Source organism: Drosophila hydei, unplaced genomic scaffold (assembly GCF_003285905.1).
Source record: "Drosophila hydei strain 15085-1641.00,03,60 unplaced genomic scaffold, DhydRS2 tig00000339-arrow-arrow-pilon, whole genome shotgun sequence".
NCBI classification, from domain to species: Eukaryota; Metazoa; Arthropoda; class Insecta; order Diptera; family Drosophilidae; genus Drosophila; species Drosophila hydei.
This window is the reverse complement of record NW_022045712.1, coordinates 625,310-642,131: the sequence shown is the minus strand read 5'-3', so window position 1 is coordinate 642,131 and position 16,822 is coordinate 625,310. Positions and strand designations below refer to the sequence as shown.

The 16,822-nt window shown below is 43.8% G+C and overlaps 5 protein-coding genes across 6 annotated transcripts; 2 read left to right on the top strand and 3 right to left on the bottom strand.

Annotated features, from left to right (window-relative positions):
* Nucleotides 1-217: 217 nt before the first annotated feature.
* On the bottom strand, nt 218-884 carry LOC111596795 (chromatin accessibility complex protein 1). Its single transcript, XM_023311153.2, has one exon. It carries the CDS (start codon nt 738-740, stop codon nt 345-347), a length of 396 nt encoding a protein of 131 aa, XP_023166921.1. The 5' UTR covers nt 741-884; the 3' UTR covers nt 218-344.
* Nucleotides 885-1,507: 623 nt separating this feature from the next.
* LOC111596793 (LSM12 homolog A) lies at nt 1,508-2,715 on the top strand. Of its 2 annotated transcripts, none has more exons than XM_023311152.2 (5): nt 1,508-1,744; nt 1,977-2,110; nt 2,170-2,286; nt 2,368-2,499; nt 2,556-2,715. In XM_023311152.2, the coding sequence occupies exons 1-5, from the start codon at nt 1,600-1,602 to the stop codon at nt 2,697-2,699; spliced, it is 672 nt and encodes a 223-aa protein (XP_023166920.2). In that variant the 5' UTR covers nt 1,508-1,599; the 3' UTR covers nt 2,700-2,715. The 2 variants fall into 2 exon arrangements, with proteins under 2 accessions (XP_023166920.2, XP_023166919.2); XM_023311151.2 differs by having other exon boundaries at nt 1,968-2,110.
* A 422-nt stretch (nt 2,716-3,137) lies between these two features.
* On the top strand, nt 3,138-4,724 carry LOC111596801 (pleiotropic regulator 1). Its single transcript, XM_023311161.2, has 2 exons — nt 3,138-3,313; nt 3,380-4,724. The coding sequence occupies exons 1-2, from the start codon at nt 3,201-3,203 to the stop codon at nt 4,701-4,703; spliced, it is 1,437 nt and encodes a 478-aa protein (XP_023166929.1). The 5' UTR covers nt 3,138-3,200; the 3' UTR covers nt 4,704-4,724.
* A 2,137-nt stretch (nt 4,725-6,861) lies between these two features.
* Nucleotides 6,862-11,503, bottom strand: LOC111596802 (ubiquitin carboxyl-terminal hydrolase 7). The gene is made up of 3 exons (XM_030224036.1): nt 9,919-11,503; nt 7,934-9,331; nt 6,862-7,673 (listed from the first exon to the last, which is right to left on the bottom strand). The coding sequence occupies exons 1-3, from the start codon at nt 11,218-11,220 to the stop codon at nt 6,924-6,926; spliced, it is 3,450 nt and encodes a 1,149-aa protein (XP_030079896.1). The 5' UTR covers nt 11,221-11,503; the 3' UTR covers nt 6,862-6,923.
* A 1,414-nt stretch (nt 11,504-12,917) lies between these two features.
* LOC111596804 (run domain Beclin-1-interacting and cysteine-rich domain-containing protein) lies at nt 12,918-16,711 on the bottom strand. Its single transcript, XM_023311165.2, has 4 exons — nt 16,294-16,711; nt 13,516-15,608; nt 13,306-13,459; nt 12,918-13,242 (listed from the first exon to the last, which is right to left on the bottom strand). The coding sequence occupies exons 1-4, from the start codon at nt 16,546-16,548 to the stop codon at nt 13,039-13,041; spliced, it is 2,706 nt and encodes a 901-aa protein (XP_023166933.2). The 5' UTR covers nt 16,549-16,711; the 3' UTR covers nt 12,918-13,038.
* Nucleotides 16,712-16,822: the final 111 nt, after the last annotated feature.

The window sequence follows — 16,822 nt, the reverse complement described above, 5'->3', positions numbered from 1 at the left end:
TGCATGTGTGTGTGCCATCTACATTATTGATATAGAAAACCAAGTGTTTAACTTAACTTCAGAATATGACATTGGCGGGTTAACCCAGCCGATTTATCAGTCCTTGACTTGGCATTGCTATAGAAAAACGATTGCTTTATAACCTTGCGTCAATTGACGGTCAGAACAAAAACAGCTAGATGAGCATTAAGGTAACCATCATTAGATTATCTTCAAGTTTATAGACATTTGACGTTTATTACAGAATTATATGGTGAGTTTGTATAAAAAGTGTTTATGCTATGAATGTAGGCTTACAAATAAAAGTTACTCTAAGCATTTAATTGGTAGTGTGTTGCTATTCTCTATTCATCCTCCGACTCGGATTCAGAGCACGTTTCCTCATCCTCATCGCTGGCATTGGAACGGTTGAGACGCAACATCTCTTGGAATTCGTGCACGCGTATTTTTTCGGGAACAATTTGTAAAAGGAACTCGAGATTTTTGCTCTTGTTAACCAGCTGCGATAAGTGTTCGTATTTGAGTGTGTCACTATTTTGTTTGGCACACGAAGTCGTGTATGCCTCACGGGCCAGGTGCTGCACAAATAGCTCGGTGCACTTGGTCATAAGAAATAGCACTTCGTTGGTTATTAGGCCAGTGTCCATTGAGCTCTTCATTATGGTCCGTACCCGGCTAAGGGGCAGAAATGTATCTGCGCTTGCCTTGTGCTGTAGCTGGGTATTGTCTGAATCAACCATTTTATATATATATATAAACAAATTGTTACTTGTTTTAACAGATCACAACTTTTTTGGCGCTAAACGCAAGGAACCCGGCTTTTTGTTTATTACAACTGAAACTATCGACATCAGTCGCTATCGAGTTTGGCTGCTATCGATAGGTGAATTTTGCAGAATGTAGTACAACTCTGTTTGTATAAGCAACACTGCGATTTCTTTTCTGCCTCCTTTTTGGCTGTTGTTTCGTGTGTTGACCAATAAATTTTTTCGTACGCAGCATATTTTTATTGTTACTTCTCAATTATAAAACCACGATATACGTATTTAAAGTGCATAAATCGCTTGCGCTGCTGGCAGAGCATATTATTTTAGGCAACGCACGCAATACCATTGCGTACAACTAGCTCAAAACACGTAGTCGAAGAAACAAAACCGATAAAAAAAAAACAGGCAAAGGCAACTCCGACCGACACCGAAACGTGAATGTGAAAGCGAAGCGATTCCGCGGCAAGGAAGTGCAACACAACCGCAACCACAACGTTACAACAAAGCTGAACACAGGCAGTGGAGCAAAACATATGTTTGTTATAAACAAAAAGAATTAGGCGCACTTAGATATATTTGAAATACCCTCGCCTGTTGTGTAAACAATTGCTAGCAGCGGCTACAATAAGGCTTGTCTCTTAGCAAGGCAACAACAACAAAAGCATTGAGAGCATACATTTACATCCTGCGTTTTAAATACACCACTCCGATCCATATAGTATACAAATATATATAAATACATATATATATATATATTTATATACACATCTATCGTCTGTTGTCAATATCATATCGGAAGTTGTTCGAGTTGCAGCGACAGCGACAATTAAAAATGGCCGCTGCCACAGCCGACGTTGGAAATGCAGTGAACGATTGCTTCAGTATCGGTTCCACAGTGATCTGTACGACCTGCTTCAAGGAGGAAGTCGAGGGGGAGGTTCTCGCGTTCGATCATAACACAAAAATGCTTATATTGCGTATCCTTTTTTAAAACAAATATTCCCTCTTGATGTGTAAAAGTGAAAGTTTTTAAATTTTTTTATTTTTATTTTTTTTTATATAATATATATATATATATATATATATATATACATATATATATATACACTTAAATTTGCATATATAAAATGTATTAAGCGAATATTCTAGTTGGTCACCTTACATCGCCACCCTGCTTCCTTCCCTTCTTTCTCCCATTTGTTCGAACAGAATGCCACTCGAAAGCTTCAGGTGAACTGAGTGATGTTTATGTGATGAACTTATCGTTGTGCAGTAACGTGCAGGTAATTAAGGAATGCAATGGAAACTTCATCGATGACCCTCAAAAGCTGAACCTTGAACAGGTATGCATAAAGTCCATATTAGTTGAATTTGGTATTCATTTTCAACTGATTTTTTTCAGGTTAAAATGCGCCTTCGTAAAACAGTAGAAAGACGGCAAGATTATCTCAAGTCCAAAAATGCGGATGTTACAGCAGAAGCACAAGAGCTCTATCGAGCGATAGCCAAACAACTTGGGGTGAGTGGGCTATACATATAGCTTATATAGCAAAGCATCTGTCTAAAATTTATACTATTCCATTTTGATATCTTATGGTAGTACAATGAAGTTTCGTGGCAAGGACCAAACATACAAATTTTAAACGAAGTTACCGTATCGCCGCCATATAGGGTGGACAATGTTGTATCCAGTTCGGACAACGACAAGTCGTGCACATACATTAAACGAATTGTAAGACCACCAAAAAAATGTGATTTTGGCTTTTAAAATATTGTCATGAATTTCAGATAAATCAGTTCTTCACCACGAGACCTTCGGCGGTTCAGGAAAATGCACATGGTGCCAGCTCTTCGTCGGCATCTGTTTCGCCCACTTCCTCATCCTTATCATCGAGTAACGCAGCTTCAGGATCACCGGTTCCCGCTAACTAAAAATAAAAAAGAAAAAAAAAACATATTTGCTTCAAAAATGGATGAAAAATTGCATTGTAATTGGTTTGGGGGTTGCGTAACGCTTAACGCTAGCATATTGGTCTTAAGGCCTGTTTTGTTTTTATTTCAATAAGAAAAAAATTTAAATTTAGCAAACAGGAGTTAACAAAACGAAATGTTCGATGACAACTATACCGATATCTAATCGATTGGTTACAATTTACATGCCAATGATCAGTACGTTAGTGTGACGTAACAAATTGCAGAATTTATAAAATCAACAAAAAATAGTTATAAAATAGGGAGTATATATATTCACGAAAAAGCGAAGCCCATAAGACACATGAAAATGATCACTTAATGGGGAAAAATACTAACATTGCTATGCGGCAATCGATAACAATTGTTTTTTGTTTGAATGGCAAATACTATCGTCGCATCAGTGTGAATTGCAAATAATTCGTTTATGTTTGTGTTTCGTTTAAATAAACAGACAGAAACATGGAAGATGTACAAAAGCACAGCGTGCATACGCTTATATTTAGATCTCTTAAACGCACACATGATGTGTTTGTATCAAATCAGGGCAACTTGCCGGATATTGACGAGCGTTTGTAAGTAGAATTGGTCACAAAATTGACACACGCGTCAATAATTATTCGCAAATTTTTTTCTTGCAGCGTGATGCGGAGTCGTTCGATTAAAGCAAGGGATACGTATGGATTGGTTATTGACCGCGCCATCAAATCGATGGACGATAAAAAGATGTCCGCAATACAAAACGGCAGTATTGACAAACCACTGGCCATCACAGATGGCAGCACCGGTCTGGCTGCAGCCGGATCGGATTTAAGTGCAACCGGCGCAGACGGCGGGAGCATGGTTAGGTATAATCGCGACAAGGACAAAACACCTTTAATTGGGAGCACCTCGTTGGTGCGTGCCTCAATGCCGAGCAGCAGCGGCAGTGGAGCTAGCAATGTGCAGCTAATACCAAAGAAAGCACCCAGCATACCTAAGCCCAAGTGGCATGCACCATGGAAACTGTCGCGCGTAATCTCTGGGCACTTGGGCTGGGTGCGTTGCATAGCTGTTGAGCCGGGCAACGAGTGGTTTGCTACCGGCGCCGGTGATCGTGTCATCAAGATTTGGGACCTGGCCAGCGGTAAACTGAAGCTCTCCCTTACCGGCCATGTGAGCACCGTGCGCGGTGTAGCAGTCAGCGCAAAGCATCCGTATCTATTCAGCTGTGGTGAGGATCGTCAGGTCAAGTGTTGGGATCTGGAGTACAACAAAGTTATCAGACACTATCATGGCCATCTGTCTGCAGTCTATTCATTGGCTCTGCATCCCACCATTGATGTACTCGCCACATCTGGGCGTGACTCAACAGCACGCATCTGGGATATGCGCACCAAGGCAAATGTGCACACATTGACGGGCCACACGAACACTGTGGCCAGCGTTGTGGCCCAAGCTACCAATCCTCAGATCATAACCGGCTCACATGATTCCACCGTCCGCCTGTGGGATCTGGCTGCCGGCAAGAGCGTCTGTACGCTGACCAACCATAAGAAGTCCGTGCGCAGCATTGTTCTCCATCCATCGCTCTACATGTTCGCCTCCGCCTCGCCGGATAATATCAAACAGTGGCGCTGTCCCGAGGGCAACTTTGTGCAGAACATATCGGGACATACGGCCATTGTGAATTGCATGGCGGCCAATTCGGATGGTGTGCTAGTCTCTGGCGGCGACAATGGCACCATGTTCTTCTGGGACTGGCGTACCGGCTACAATTTCCAGCGCTTCCAAGCGCCCGTCCAGCCTGGCTCCATGGACAGCGAGGCGGGCATATTCGCCCTATGCTTCGATCAATCGGGCACACGTCTCATCACCGCCGAGGCGGACAAGACCATCAAGGTGTACAAGGAGGATGACGAGGCCACCGAGGAAACGCATCCGATCAACTGGCGGCCAGAGCTGCTCAAACGTCGTAAATTCTAAGAGATCTAGCATCTAGTTCATGAATCAAGTAAAATAAATACAGTACGGCTACACTCACGTGCAGCTACTACGTAATTTTGTCTAAATTTCATGGAGCGTGTGCTCCATGTGTTTTGCTCTTTATGTAGAATGATGGGAATAGCAGCTCTGCGAAGGGGTCTGAGCATTTCCTAGTCGGACACTCCCGACTAGCTCACTTTAGTGCTTTGCGCAGGGAAAGAAAGTAACAGTAAAAGTATGACCAGTTCATCTTGTCCCCACGACATATATTTATGCATCGGACTTTGATTTTTTTTAAATTTGACAGCTTCCTCGGATGTACTTGAATAACAAAATCATTACCTTAAATAGTTGGTATTTTATTTGTTTTTTTTTCACGTTTGTTTTTAACTTTTTTTTTACACATAAATAATTTTAATTATCTTCTGCATAAATAATAATAGCGTATATCTTTAAATATATATATATATTTATGCAATTCTTTATATATATATAATTTTCTTTTTTGTTTTTGTATTTTGTATGATGTTAAAATATTTCCTGTTTCTTTAAATTTCTCTTGTTTTGTTTTTGTTTTATATTTTTGCTATCGTTAACAAAGTAAAAGCACTAACTGTTAATTTAAATTGTTTCTTTATTTTTGTTTTGTATTATAGTATTTTATGATTAATATTATTATAGGTAGGGCTCTCTAGTCATCATCTGCATAAACGTTATCATTAGCATTATCTTTATCATTTCATGTATTAAAATCACAAATAATTGTTGTTTGAAACAAATCTTTTGTTTTTTTTTTTTTTTTTTTTTTGATTTTTATCAACATCTTTTGTTTTTCGTTTGTTTTTTTTTCTCTTCACTTCTCATCTTTCATTAACGTTCGCTGTGTTCGTTATATGGTAGGTAATAGTTTATATGCATCAATTATCATTACATATATGTATGCATATATATATATATATATATATATATATATATATATATATATATATATATATATATCTTTCATAACTCCTCGCTACACAATAACACACTCTTTTTCTCGCTCGCTCTCTCTCTCTGTCTCTTTCTACATGATGCCACAACAGCAAAGTCCCTGCTTTAACTTTCTAATGGCGGCAAGGGACATTAATTAAATATATATATATATTGCGTGTGTGTGTGTCTGTGTGTGTATGAGTGTCTGTCTGCCTGTGTGTGTGTAAGTGTCTCCCCGGCTTGAGGGCATAACTGCAACGGTTATTTACAGTAATGCCAAAAATCTTTTAAGGATTTTGGCGCTTTTTTCTCTTTATATTTATATATTTTAAATAACTGTAATATTAAAAAAAAAAAAACAAAAAAAGATATATATTTCAACGCACACATACAACTGCCTATACATAAATGGAATTTAAATTCCACTTTAATCATGCATAGCCAAAGCTTAAATGAATATATGCATGCGTGTGTGTGTGTGTGTGCTTATATATGTATGCCTTTGTGTGTGTAGAACATTGACATCGGACTTGAACATGTTCCACTCCGGGGAGTCCGTTGACAGTTCGATTACAAATTGTTGAGGCGCTGGAAAAGGGCAGGTGGCGGGAGGTTGGATTGGCTTGGTCAGCTGGAAGAGTTGACTGGCACACAGCGAATATACATATATTCTGTATAATTATATATAGTAAGCAAATACGTCTATATATATATATAAGCATATCTAATTGTTCAGACAGGCAAACGCTGAACGTGAAACAAACTCAATTATATTAACTGACTTAGATCAGATGTTGATAACGAACTGTCGTAACTTCTCTGCTGCATAAATATATATGTATATAGAGCTTTCGCTACAAATGCCAATATCGGATCGTGAAAATGGCGCTTCTTGGGCTGATGCTGTGGAAGCTATTGTTGTTGTTGTTGTTGTTGCTGCTGCTGTTTCTATAGTTGTTTAAGAGTTATGGAAGCATTCGGCTTTGACACCAGCGACCAAACTAATTTAGATGGAACACGAGACAAACACACATACACTTAGGCAAAGACACGCACACGTACACTTAGGCAAAGACACACACACACACACACACACACACACACACACACACACTAGTACACGAACATACGCTGAAGTTGTTGTTGTAGTAGTTGTTGTTATTATTATTGTTGTTTGTTTTTGTTTGTTTTGTTTTTTTTTTCTTTCTTTTGTTTTGTTATTGTGGTTGGTTGTTGTTTGATAATTTAGTTGTAGATTTTGATTGCCTTCTCGGAGAAATTGAGTGAGCTGCGCTTGCGCGATTTGTTGATGTGATCCAGTCCAAAGAACGGCAACTGAGTGCCAGTCCATGTACGATAGGCCTCCAGATCAATTGTTGTATTATCGTTCACATCGATAGTGTGACCCATTGTGATAACAGCGAACTTATAGTTCTCCCACTCCTTGTCCGGCACATTGAGTCGCTTCTGGATGCGCTGCTTGAGCGCACCGTATGGCTCGCCATGTCGCGCCTTTGTTAAAAATGGCACCCCAAACGAATTGTACAATTCTTTGCTATAGTGCGCCACCGGTATGAGCAGCTCGTTCTCGGCCAGCTGCGACTCCTCAGCTGGTATTTCCTCGATGCGGTATATTTTCTGTGTGCCCTGCGTTGTTGTTATTGACTCGTTGGTCTTCATCAGCGTCTCCAGCGGTATATCATCCTTGCAGATGCTGACAATCTTGTGATTGCCCACTTTCATCAGGCGCAGCTTCTTGCGGCTATTCTCGGCAAATGTAATTGTCTTGGCCGCCTCGTCGAGCAGTCCCTTCACCGTATCATTCTTATTCGGATACAGCACCAGCTCCTTCTCCTCCTTCAGGTCATTGGAAACCCAAATGCACTTGAACAGCTTCTTGTTATCCAGCTCGTGTATGCTCAGGGAAAGTCTCTGATAGAAAATTCTCTTCGGCGTGCTCTGCTTTGTATACGACAATAGATCCTTGATGGTACCCTGCAAATATACAAATTCGTCGTCAATTATATTATAATAATTGTAAATTGGAAATTATAGCTCGAGATCAGTTCGACTCCTGACTGCCGAAGCAAATCAACTGACAATGACAAAAGCTCTGCCGACATCATTTGAACATTTCAGTTTAGAAATAGGTGAATAAAAAGGCAACAGGACTGTCGTCCTGGCACACAGAGACTTGACTGAATGTTCAGACAAAGTGTACAGATCAAGTCAATATCGCGCTAACTAAGACGCACCTTGTAGGTGTAGGGCACAGCATTGCCGGCGGTTTCCTTGTAGTTGTTGTTGCACATGAAGAACTGCAGCTTCTGTGGATCCGTGTTGAGACGTTCGGCGACGGCATTGGTCAATTGATCGTAGTTGTAACGATTCGATAGTTCGAGCGTAAAGTCCGGCTCGTTGGGATTACACTTGTCGCTGAAAATGATTTCGATGCGATAGACCAGATCCAAAAAGTAGTCCTCAACGGTGGGCAAATCCAATTTAACATCAACATTCTCTCGCTCAAATATCAAAATGGGCCCCTGCAAATGATCCTGCGGCATATAGAGCACATTCTCGATGGGCTCATTTATATTGGCTATCTTCTTATCGGCATACTCATCGAATACGGTCAGCTCAGTGTCCAGTTCGAAGCCGAGCTTGCGATTGATCTCTGGCACCAGTTCGCTGAGCCGACGACTTAGCGGCTGTTGTGTGCAGCCAATGTAATTGAGGCGCTTGTTGCGCGCATCATAATACTTGAGGAATAGTAGCACATCCGTCTTGGGATTGAACGGCAGCAATGGTACGCTGCTGTCGGGCGGTGCCAGCTCAAGGAATATGACCCAGGGCTTCTGCGATGTGGGTATCTGTTCGATGGTGCGTGTAGCTTCCGCCTCGAAATCAAAGTGCAGGAACTTTTGTGTTTGGGCTGTGCACATGTTCCACATGCGCATGCGATCGCGCGGCACGCCGAATGCCTTCACCAGCATCTCGACCATTTCATTGACGGTTTGGTTTTGCTTTAGCTTAAAGGGTCGCTGGTGAGTCTTCTCCAGATCAAATAGCCGTCGCTTTTGCTGAGACTCAAAGTATTCCTCGAGTATAACGTGAATCGGCACGTAGAGATTGGCCTCACTGCGCTCCTTGCGTCGTGCCATTTCAATGCGTTTCTCCAAATCGAGTCGTTCCACTAGATCGCTCGATATCTCATTCTCGGGTATATCGCCCAGGACGCGATCCAGCTCCGATTGACGTATATAGACCAGCATGTACGCATTGCTGCATTTGGCATGAAACGAGATCTCATCATCCATGCCGCCATAGTTCTGATCGATGGCCTCCTGCTTGCGGCAACTGGAAACCACATCGTCATCAAACTTAAACCATCGTCCGTCGGCCTTTGGATTGATAAAGACCACATAATGCCCGCCATGATTGTCGCCGGAATGGACCAACACAGCGTGCAGCACATAATCGGCTGGCGTTTTCTCACGGTCCGCCAGATATCGATCCAAATTGATTTGCTCATAGAATTCGAAACGATCATTGTACTTGATCGAACTATCAGTAATTGGATCGTATTGGAAACGCATCAAATGCAAATGCAGCACCGGCGGGAATGATGTGAATATGACGCCCTTGCTTGCCTCCTGCATCAAACAAAGAAAAAGAAAGCAGATAAATATTTATAAAAAAAAAAAAACTATGTTTATATTGCATCTAGGTTTATGATACGATAACAATACTGCCTCAGAGCACAGTTCGAATTTGATTCTGATTTGGAAATATAATAGTTTTACATTTTAGTCTGATATCAACAATTTAGCTCATCTGTGTGGCCTTATTTCATGTGGACGGTAAATGATAATATACGATCCACACAGTGCATTGCCACGTTGTGGAACTTAACGAAGCATAATTTAATATTAAAAATAAATTGAGTCTATTAGCAATTGACATCCAGGATTAACTGGAGCTGTTATCAGAATGAGTCTTGGCTAATTATTCACTCGCTGCGAATTTCATCAATCGATGCAATTCCCAAGTCTTTTTTGAACACTACGATCCACAGAGCATATACAAACACCACGTTCCACACAGTAGCTGTATGACAGCTGATGTGGATGGCAAGAGACTGTTTGTGGATTTCATATTACATATTTGTTTGTGTACAACAAGAGCTGAACTGAGGAGAGTGCCATCGTAGCAGCCAATCGGGTGCACAAATTGCACTTACCTGGAGACCATGGACCCCGGCATCGTATTTGTTGTCACCCTCGAGTGTCTCGGAGGCGACATAGTCCTGAAATGAGTCGAAGATGTTCTTCTTGTCTTTGATATTTAGCTGAATATCGTAGAAGGTCTCGTAGCGTGTGCTATTGTAATCGACATTTGTGCATTTAATGTACGATGACATTTTGCCCTCGAATAAACCGGGTATGGTGCCCTCCAGGCAGGTGCCCTTCATTTTCGACTCGAGCTTGTCGAGCAGAACACGCAGAAATTCTTGTACATCGTGCTGCATGAACGAATCGAGTGTCTCCCAGCCAAAGGATTTGGTTAGCTTCTTGGTGCCGACCGGGCGATCGCCGAACTGCAATTCGTGGAAGACTCGCTGCAGCGATAAGCCCACCGATTTGGTGCTATCGTCGGCCTCGGTTGGTATACGGTAAACGGCCAAGCGTAGGGAATTTGTGAAATATAGCGTCTGGAGCAGCGAATTCATATAGCAAGTGGCGCCCTGGTTCTTCAGGCCCACATAGCCCGTATGCTTCTTGGAGTCCCATAGGACGCCGTGCGGGGCATCGGCAATGACATGGACCTCAAGCGTAATGCTGCCATTATGCACATAATATTTATCTGGATCCTGCAGCTCCTGCCAGGTGATGAAATTTGAATAGCCATAGTCGTTCTCCTTTGAATAGAATAAATGCTTAATACGAGCGCGCGTAAACGGCGGCGCATCCGGCTTGTGGCACTTCAGCCGCAGCTCGGCAATCGCATTGCACGACCAGGTCGGCGAATCGTTCTCCCCGTTGCATTGCAGAAAGAAGCCAAGAGCACGATCGTTCGGTATGACCATTATCTTCCATGGCAGCATACGCACATAGACGGGCTGCGATAGATGCTGTTGCTTAATCTGTCCCACATTCTCCACAGTATAGGAGAATGTTGTCTCCGAACGGAATTGATCCTCTTTAGTTTCGTCGTCCATTGGCATCTCTTGTTCGTTGCCGAACGATGTGGAGCTGCTCTCCGCTAGTAATTGCTGTGGCGGCACGTTGCCGTTCTCACTGGGTAGCTGCGGCTGCTGCTGTTGTTGTTGTTGCTGCTGCTGCTGTTGCTGCTGCTGCTGCTGTGGATGTATCAGATTTTTAAACTTTGGCAATTGTGGCGGCGAGTTTGTCTGCTGTTGCTGCTGTTGTTGCTGTTGCTGCTGTTGTTGCTGTTGCTGTTGTAGGTCGCTTGTGATTATCTCGACCTCTTGGGTATCCTGGGTATCCATTGCTTCGATAGACTGATCTGTTTCAATGTCCATCTTATTCGGCACTTGAATTTTGCTGTTATTCGGCTACTGCAAACGCCGCCGCTGCTGCTGCTGCCGTTTCTGCTGTTGCCGCCGTTCTCGCTATTTTGTCCTTCTTCAAGTGCTTTTCAATAATTATGGTTATTGGTAGTGGATAGATTGATTTATTTTTGACAGATTCTTTTTTCTATATTTTCTTTTTCCGTTTTTTTCCTTCTTAGTTATCGTGTTGACATTCGATTTCGATTTCGATTGCGTTGCGCTTAATGTTGGTTGCAGCAGCCGCCTGAGTTATCTGAAAATTCAATGGAAAATGGGTAACAGGAGAAGGAGAAACATCGATAAATAAACATACTGACACATACGCATGCACATATGTATGCACACACCTACACATGCCCACATATAAAAATATATATATTTATGTATATATATATATATGTCTGTGTCAGTGTGTGTGCATGCATATATGTATGTAAAACTGTTGGTCACAAGCTTGCAAATTTTTTTTTATATTTGTCATTTTGTCAATGCATTTATGCATTTGCACATACTTATGTGTTTTATATCTCTTCTTTTTGCACCTATGCTTCTTTTATGCAATTAAATACATATATATACGAATGTGTAGAATTTGCTCACGCCAAAATGAAGTGCGCCGCATCGCTTTTGTCCCAACACACACACACACATACGCGCAAGCAAACACTCACACATTCGCACGCACGCACGCATCAAACCCACCGCTGTACACATTTACCCCCATGCTTGTCGACGGACGGGCGGGCGGTCAGTCGTGCAGGCAGGCATCAAATCAACTTAGCTTCCACACACAAATGCAATGTATATTTTTTTTCTTACTTGCCTTTAAAGATGTCAGAAAGTATATGGTGTATATTTTGGCTTTGGCCGCAGGCTGGTTGATGGCAGGCAGCTGTAGGCTCGAACTCGAACGCAAGCGCCAACCGTCAAGAAAAAACTTGCAAATTTTCTTCGTATTTTTCTTTCCAACCTACACTTCAATTTATGGCGTTCTCTTCATCGGCAGTGTGTGTTGCACGACGCTCTTTTTTTTTTTTTTGATAGCAAAAAAAAGTCGAAAACATAAATTTTGTCAAAACTGTTTAATTTATATGAACAACACTTGTGACGTATTTTGCTCGGCACTGCATTTGCGTTTCCGATTCATTAAAGGAAAGGTGCAAAATTTTAACTTTTATCTAGCAAGCAAATGTTAATGCTCTACTCGAACGGGCACTGCAAACTCAAAAGGAAAATATTTTGACGCTGTTATGTCAAAACTAGCTGCCAGCTGCAAGATTATCGATAAATATCACGACAATACACCGATAGTTCTATATTGCGTGTACGCAGCCGATAAATTTATATTATCCTCTTTGCATTTCAAAAGCGATAAATAACTAATTTAAATTTATATGTATTTCCAATTGGCATATGTGATGCTTAGTTAAAAAATAAAACATTTTAACATACTTTACATATAGTTCATAAATTTCATTTAAATTGAATTGTTAAATTCGTTTTGATTTTTACTTATTGAATGCGTATTCAAATTAGTAGTTTTAAAGTCTCCAATTGGGTTATACACATATAATTCCAATTAGTAAATGAGTTCACCGAGAGAATCACAGCTTTTGCTATTAAAATAAATACAATAGTTAATGTGATAAAATAAATAGTTTGTATAATTTATAAAAATCAACTTAAGAATCGGTCATCTTTTACTTGAGGTACATTTGCTAATAGATTCCATAATATACACGATTATATACAATACACATAAAAAAGTGATGAATATTTGGCTACACTTTAGTCCTGCTGCGGCTGTGGCTGTTGTTGTTGTCGCCCATGGAGCCGGTCACAGCGCAAACAAATGCCACCTGAGCTATACTTCCAGCAGTTGGCATGAACGCATGCACCACACTGGCCACAACGATGCACCTTACGCTGCCAGGGATAGATGAGCTGGCGACTCTTGCATAGCTCGCAGACAAAGGCGCGACCCGTGCAGAGCTAAAAGACAAAAGAGTGGGCGGAGTTAAGCAGGTGAACGAAGCTGATGCAATGCAAGTTTACCACACAGCTGAAGACATGCTGCTCGTTGAGCTCTATCAAATCCTCGATGGAGCGACACAGGCTTTTGTTTTGCACATCGACAAAGTCGCACATGGACCACATATCCGGATCGTTGGTTATGTGCGCCGGCACAGCATCGAACAGCGCCTGCTCCCTGCACATTGAATACCAATTAGAAAGAGATAAAAGCTGAGTGCTTGGCCCACTTACTTGCTGGCAAAGCGACAGGCGGATATGAAGTTGTGGACATATTTGAGCTGCTGGCGACGTCGTCGCGCCCTGGCCAAAAGCGTCTGCTTCACATACAGCTGAGCATTCAGGTCGGGCACATGGAACAGCGGGAATGTGTACATCTGCTCGATGAGGCGATAGGCAAACGAGCTAACCGCATAGCAACGAAAGTCCCACGACTGCAGTATCTTGGCCGGAATGGCCGACAACTGATTGCGATGGCAGCCGGTGCACAGGTATTTGCCCAAATAGTTGCAATAGCGGAAATATTGTTGATACTGTCGTGTCACCTGCATGCCACAGCCGGCGCAGCGATAATTCTGTCGGCTCAGCAGCTGCGACCGACTCGCCGCTGGGTGTTCCGTGAAGATGATTTGTTGGCGCGGCGGCGCCCAGGTTTTGGTGCCGCGCGTCAGACTTGTCTCGCCCATGAGCTCCTGCTGGCGCTGTTGTTGTTGCTCCTCTGTTAGCTTTGGCATTGGCAGCAGCTGCTGCGGCGCATCCTGCTCCGAGACGAGCCACTTCAAGTCTGCCAGCTTCGGCAGCTGCTTGTCATTGAAGCGTGAGATCAACTGCAGACCAACTGCCTCAGCGCTGTTGTTGTTGTTGTTGTTGTTGTTATTGATGTTGCTCTGGCTATCGCCATTCGTGCCGTGCTGCTCCACATAGGGCATCAGCAAGGCATCCGCTTCGGTGGCAATGCCGCTGCTGCTGCTGCCGCTGGCACACGTCATCGGCTGGCCGCGTCGACTCCATTTCACATGCTCGATGGCCGCAATGCACGCCTCCGAGATGCGAAAGTGTGCATTCTCCTTTTCCAGCTCGGTGTTGTTGTGCGCATTGCGTGACATTTGCAGGAAGGCGGCCAAGCTTTGATTGTCCATTTTGTTGCTGCTGCTGCACTGGCTCTCGCTGCTCAGGCTGCAGGATGTGGTGGTGCTGCAGCTGGCGCTGTGCTGCTGCTGCTGACCTGGCTGACCGCCAACAATGTCCAGTGGCTCAGTGGTTGTCGCCGCCGTGTTCGCTGCTTGGCAATTGTTGTAGTCGAGCATGCTGACGCCCTCGAACAGCGATTGACGCTGGCGCATGTCCAGCTTGCGTCCGTTGATGGCCAAGAAGCCATTCAGCACGCAGCCCGCCTCGTCGCTCGTGGCGCCGCGACTCTTGTTATACCAGCTGGTGTAGACGGGCGGCGAGCCAAACAGATTGCCCAGAAAGCTATTCAGGGGACTGCCGCGCTTCGGGGCGGGCACAGGCGCGGGTGGTGATGGATTGCTAGTGGTTTGACTGGCGCTGCTCGTCTGATCCGTCCAGATCTTGATGTCATCGCAGTTGATTAGCTGTATGCGACGCGGCACTGGCGACGCCACCTGACTGCAACTGCTGCTGGCCGTGCTTATGCTACAGCCGCTCAATGGAACGTTTGGGCTATTGTTGTAGGTCTGGCAGCGAGGACGCGCTGCAGCCAGGGGCAGCCCAGTCAGTGTGCTCGCCAATCGATCCAAGCTGCTATCGCTCTGATACAGGCAGGGCAAGCTCTTGAAGCGACGCAATAGCTGCGTGGATGCCGGAATTGGGTGCAACTGTTGTTGCTGGCGCTGTTGCTGCTGCTGCGCCTGGTGCTGCTGCTGCTGCTGCTGTTGCAGCTGCAGTTGCTCCTCCTCCTGCACCACATGCAAACGGTGCGTCAAAGTGAAATTGGGCTGCGAGCTGGTGCGTCGATGACGTCGTTTGCCAACAACCGGCTCCAGCTGGCTGAGCAAGCTGCTCTGATCCAGCTCAACGGCCGTCAGACACACAAACAGCGCAGCCGCACAGCCGCTGTGCCGCAGAAAGGCCACCTCCCGCTGATAGTAGCAGTCCAACAGCTCCTTGTCTGCCACCAGCGCCTGCACACAGCGCGACAAGCAGCGCGAGCGCAGGCAGCTGGCCACCCAATGCGACAGAAACTCTGACACATTAAATGCAGCATTCGTAGTTGATCCTGGAGCAGGCGTGCCGGCAGCTGAAGCTGCTGGCGGCTGCTGTCGATGCTCTGCGAGGCGCAGGAACTCAAAATCTTCAACTAGGCGCTGCAAATGAGAAACAAGAGAAATTCCGCTTAGCGAGGGTGGCTCGAAAAGTGTTCAATGTCACATAATGTATACAGAAGAGATTCGGGCTAAATTTGATGTGTGTTAGTGCTAGGGGGAGACGTGACGGAACACATAAAGTATATATGTTTGATGAGAACGACGAGCTGAATCGCATTACATGAAGAAAATGCAGTTATTCAATATTGAAACTCAAACGCAGTGCTCGGGGTATCTCCTAGTCGAGCACTCCCGCCTAGACTTGTTTCAGCTTTGCTCTTCTTACTTTTGCTCGCACCTGAGCTGAGCTTATAGAAATCATAAGTCAACAAAACTTTCTTTCCTTCTGAAGTACTCACACATGAGAAGATATTCTTCACAGCTCGAAATGTGGTTTCTTAATCAATACCTAGTATTATAGTTCCATTAATTACTATGAGTAATATGTTAATAATAACTGAATAAATAGAGTAACTTTTTGTTGTTGGGCATCTCCCTGGTGAGAGCAACAAATTGCTGTTAGTTAGTGTTTCTGCATTTGTTTTTGTTGTTGAGCTAGGGTATTTCGACTGCGACTCTCGCTTCCCTTTGTTCCTCTGCATCTTCTTCTTCTCGAAAGTCTAGGGCGTTGTGAACGCTGCGCTTATCAGAAGCTGAGTTCAGTCTGGGTCTGAGTCGCACTTACCAGCGTGCCGATAGCCGTTGGCTGCAGCAAGCCGTGCTGCAGGATGTGGACGCATGTCTGTACCAGCAGCTGGAAGCGTTCATCGGTTTTGGCCTGAAACCAATGATTGGTGGCTCGTCGCAGTTCCGTTTGCAGTGTGAAAACTAGAAGTTGTTGTTGCTTTAGTTCGCGTTGTTGATTATGACTGCGCCTGTGCGTGTCACAGCTCCAAACTGGCGGCACAGCCGATGGTTGCACTGGCGTTCCACTGGACATTTCCCTTATTGTTGTTACGGCTGCGGTTGCTTAACGGAGTACGTTCACTCATATTTGTATTAATGTTTTTCAGTGCATTGGGATCTTGCACTTTTATGCACTGAGTTTGCAAACAATCGGTATCGCATATCGAACAATATCGAAAAGCAGCTGTTGGCAATTTGCCCAGATAATGACAGGTGGCAGCACTAGAGATGGTATTTTCTATTTTCTTTATTCAGTGTTGCTTCCATCACTAGGCGGTCATTTCAAATGAAAGCTTTTAATGCCTGTA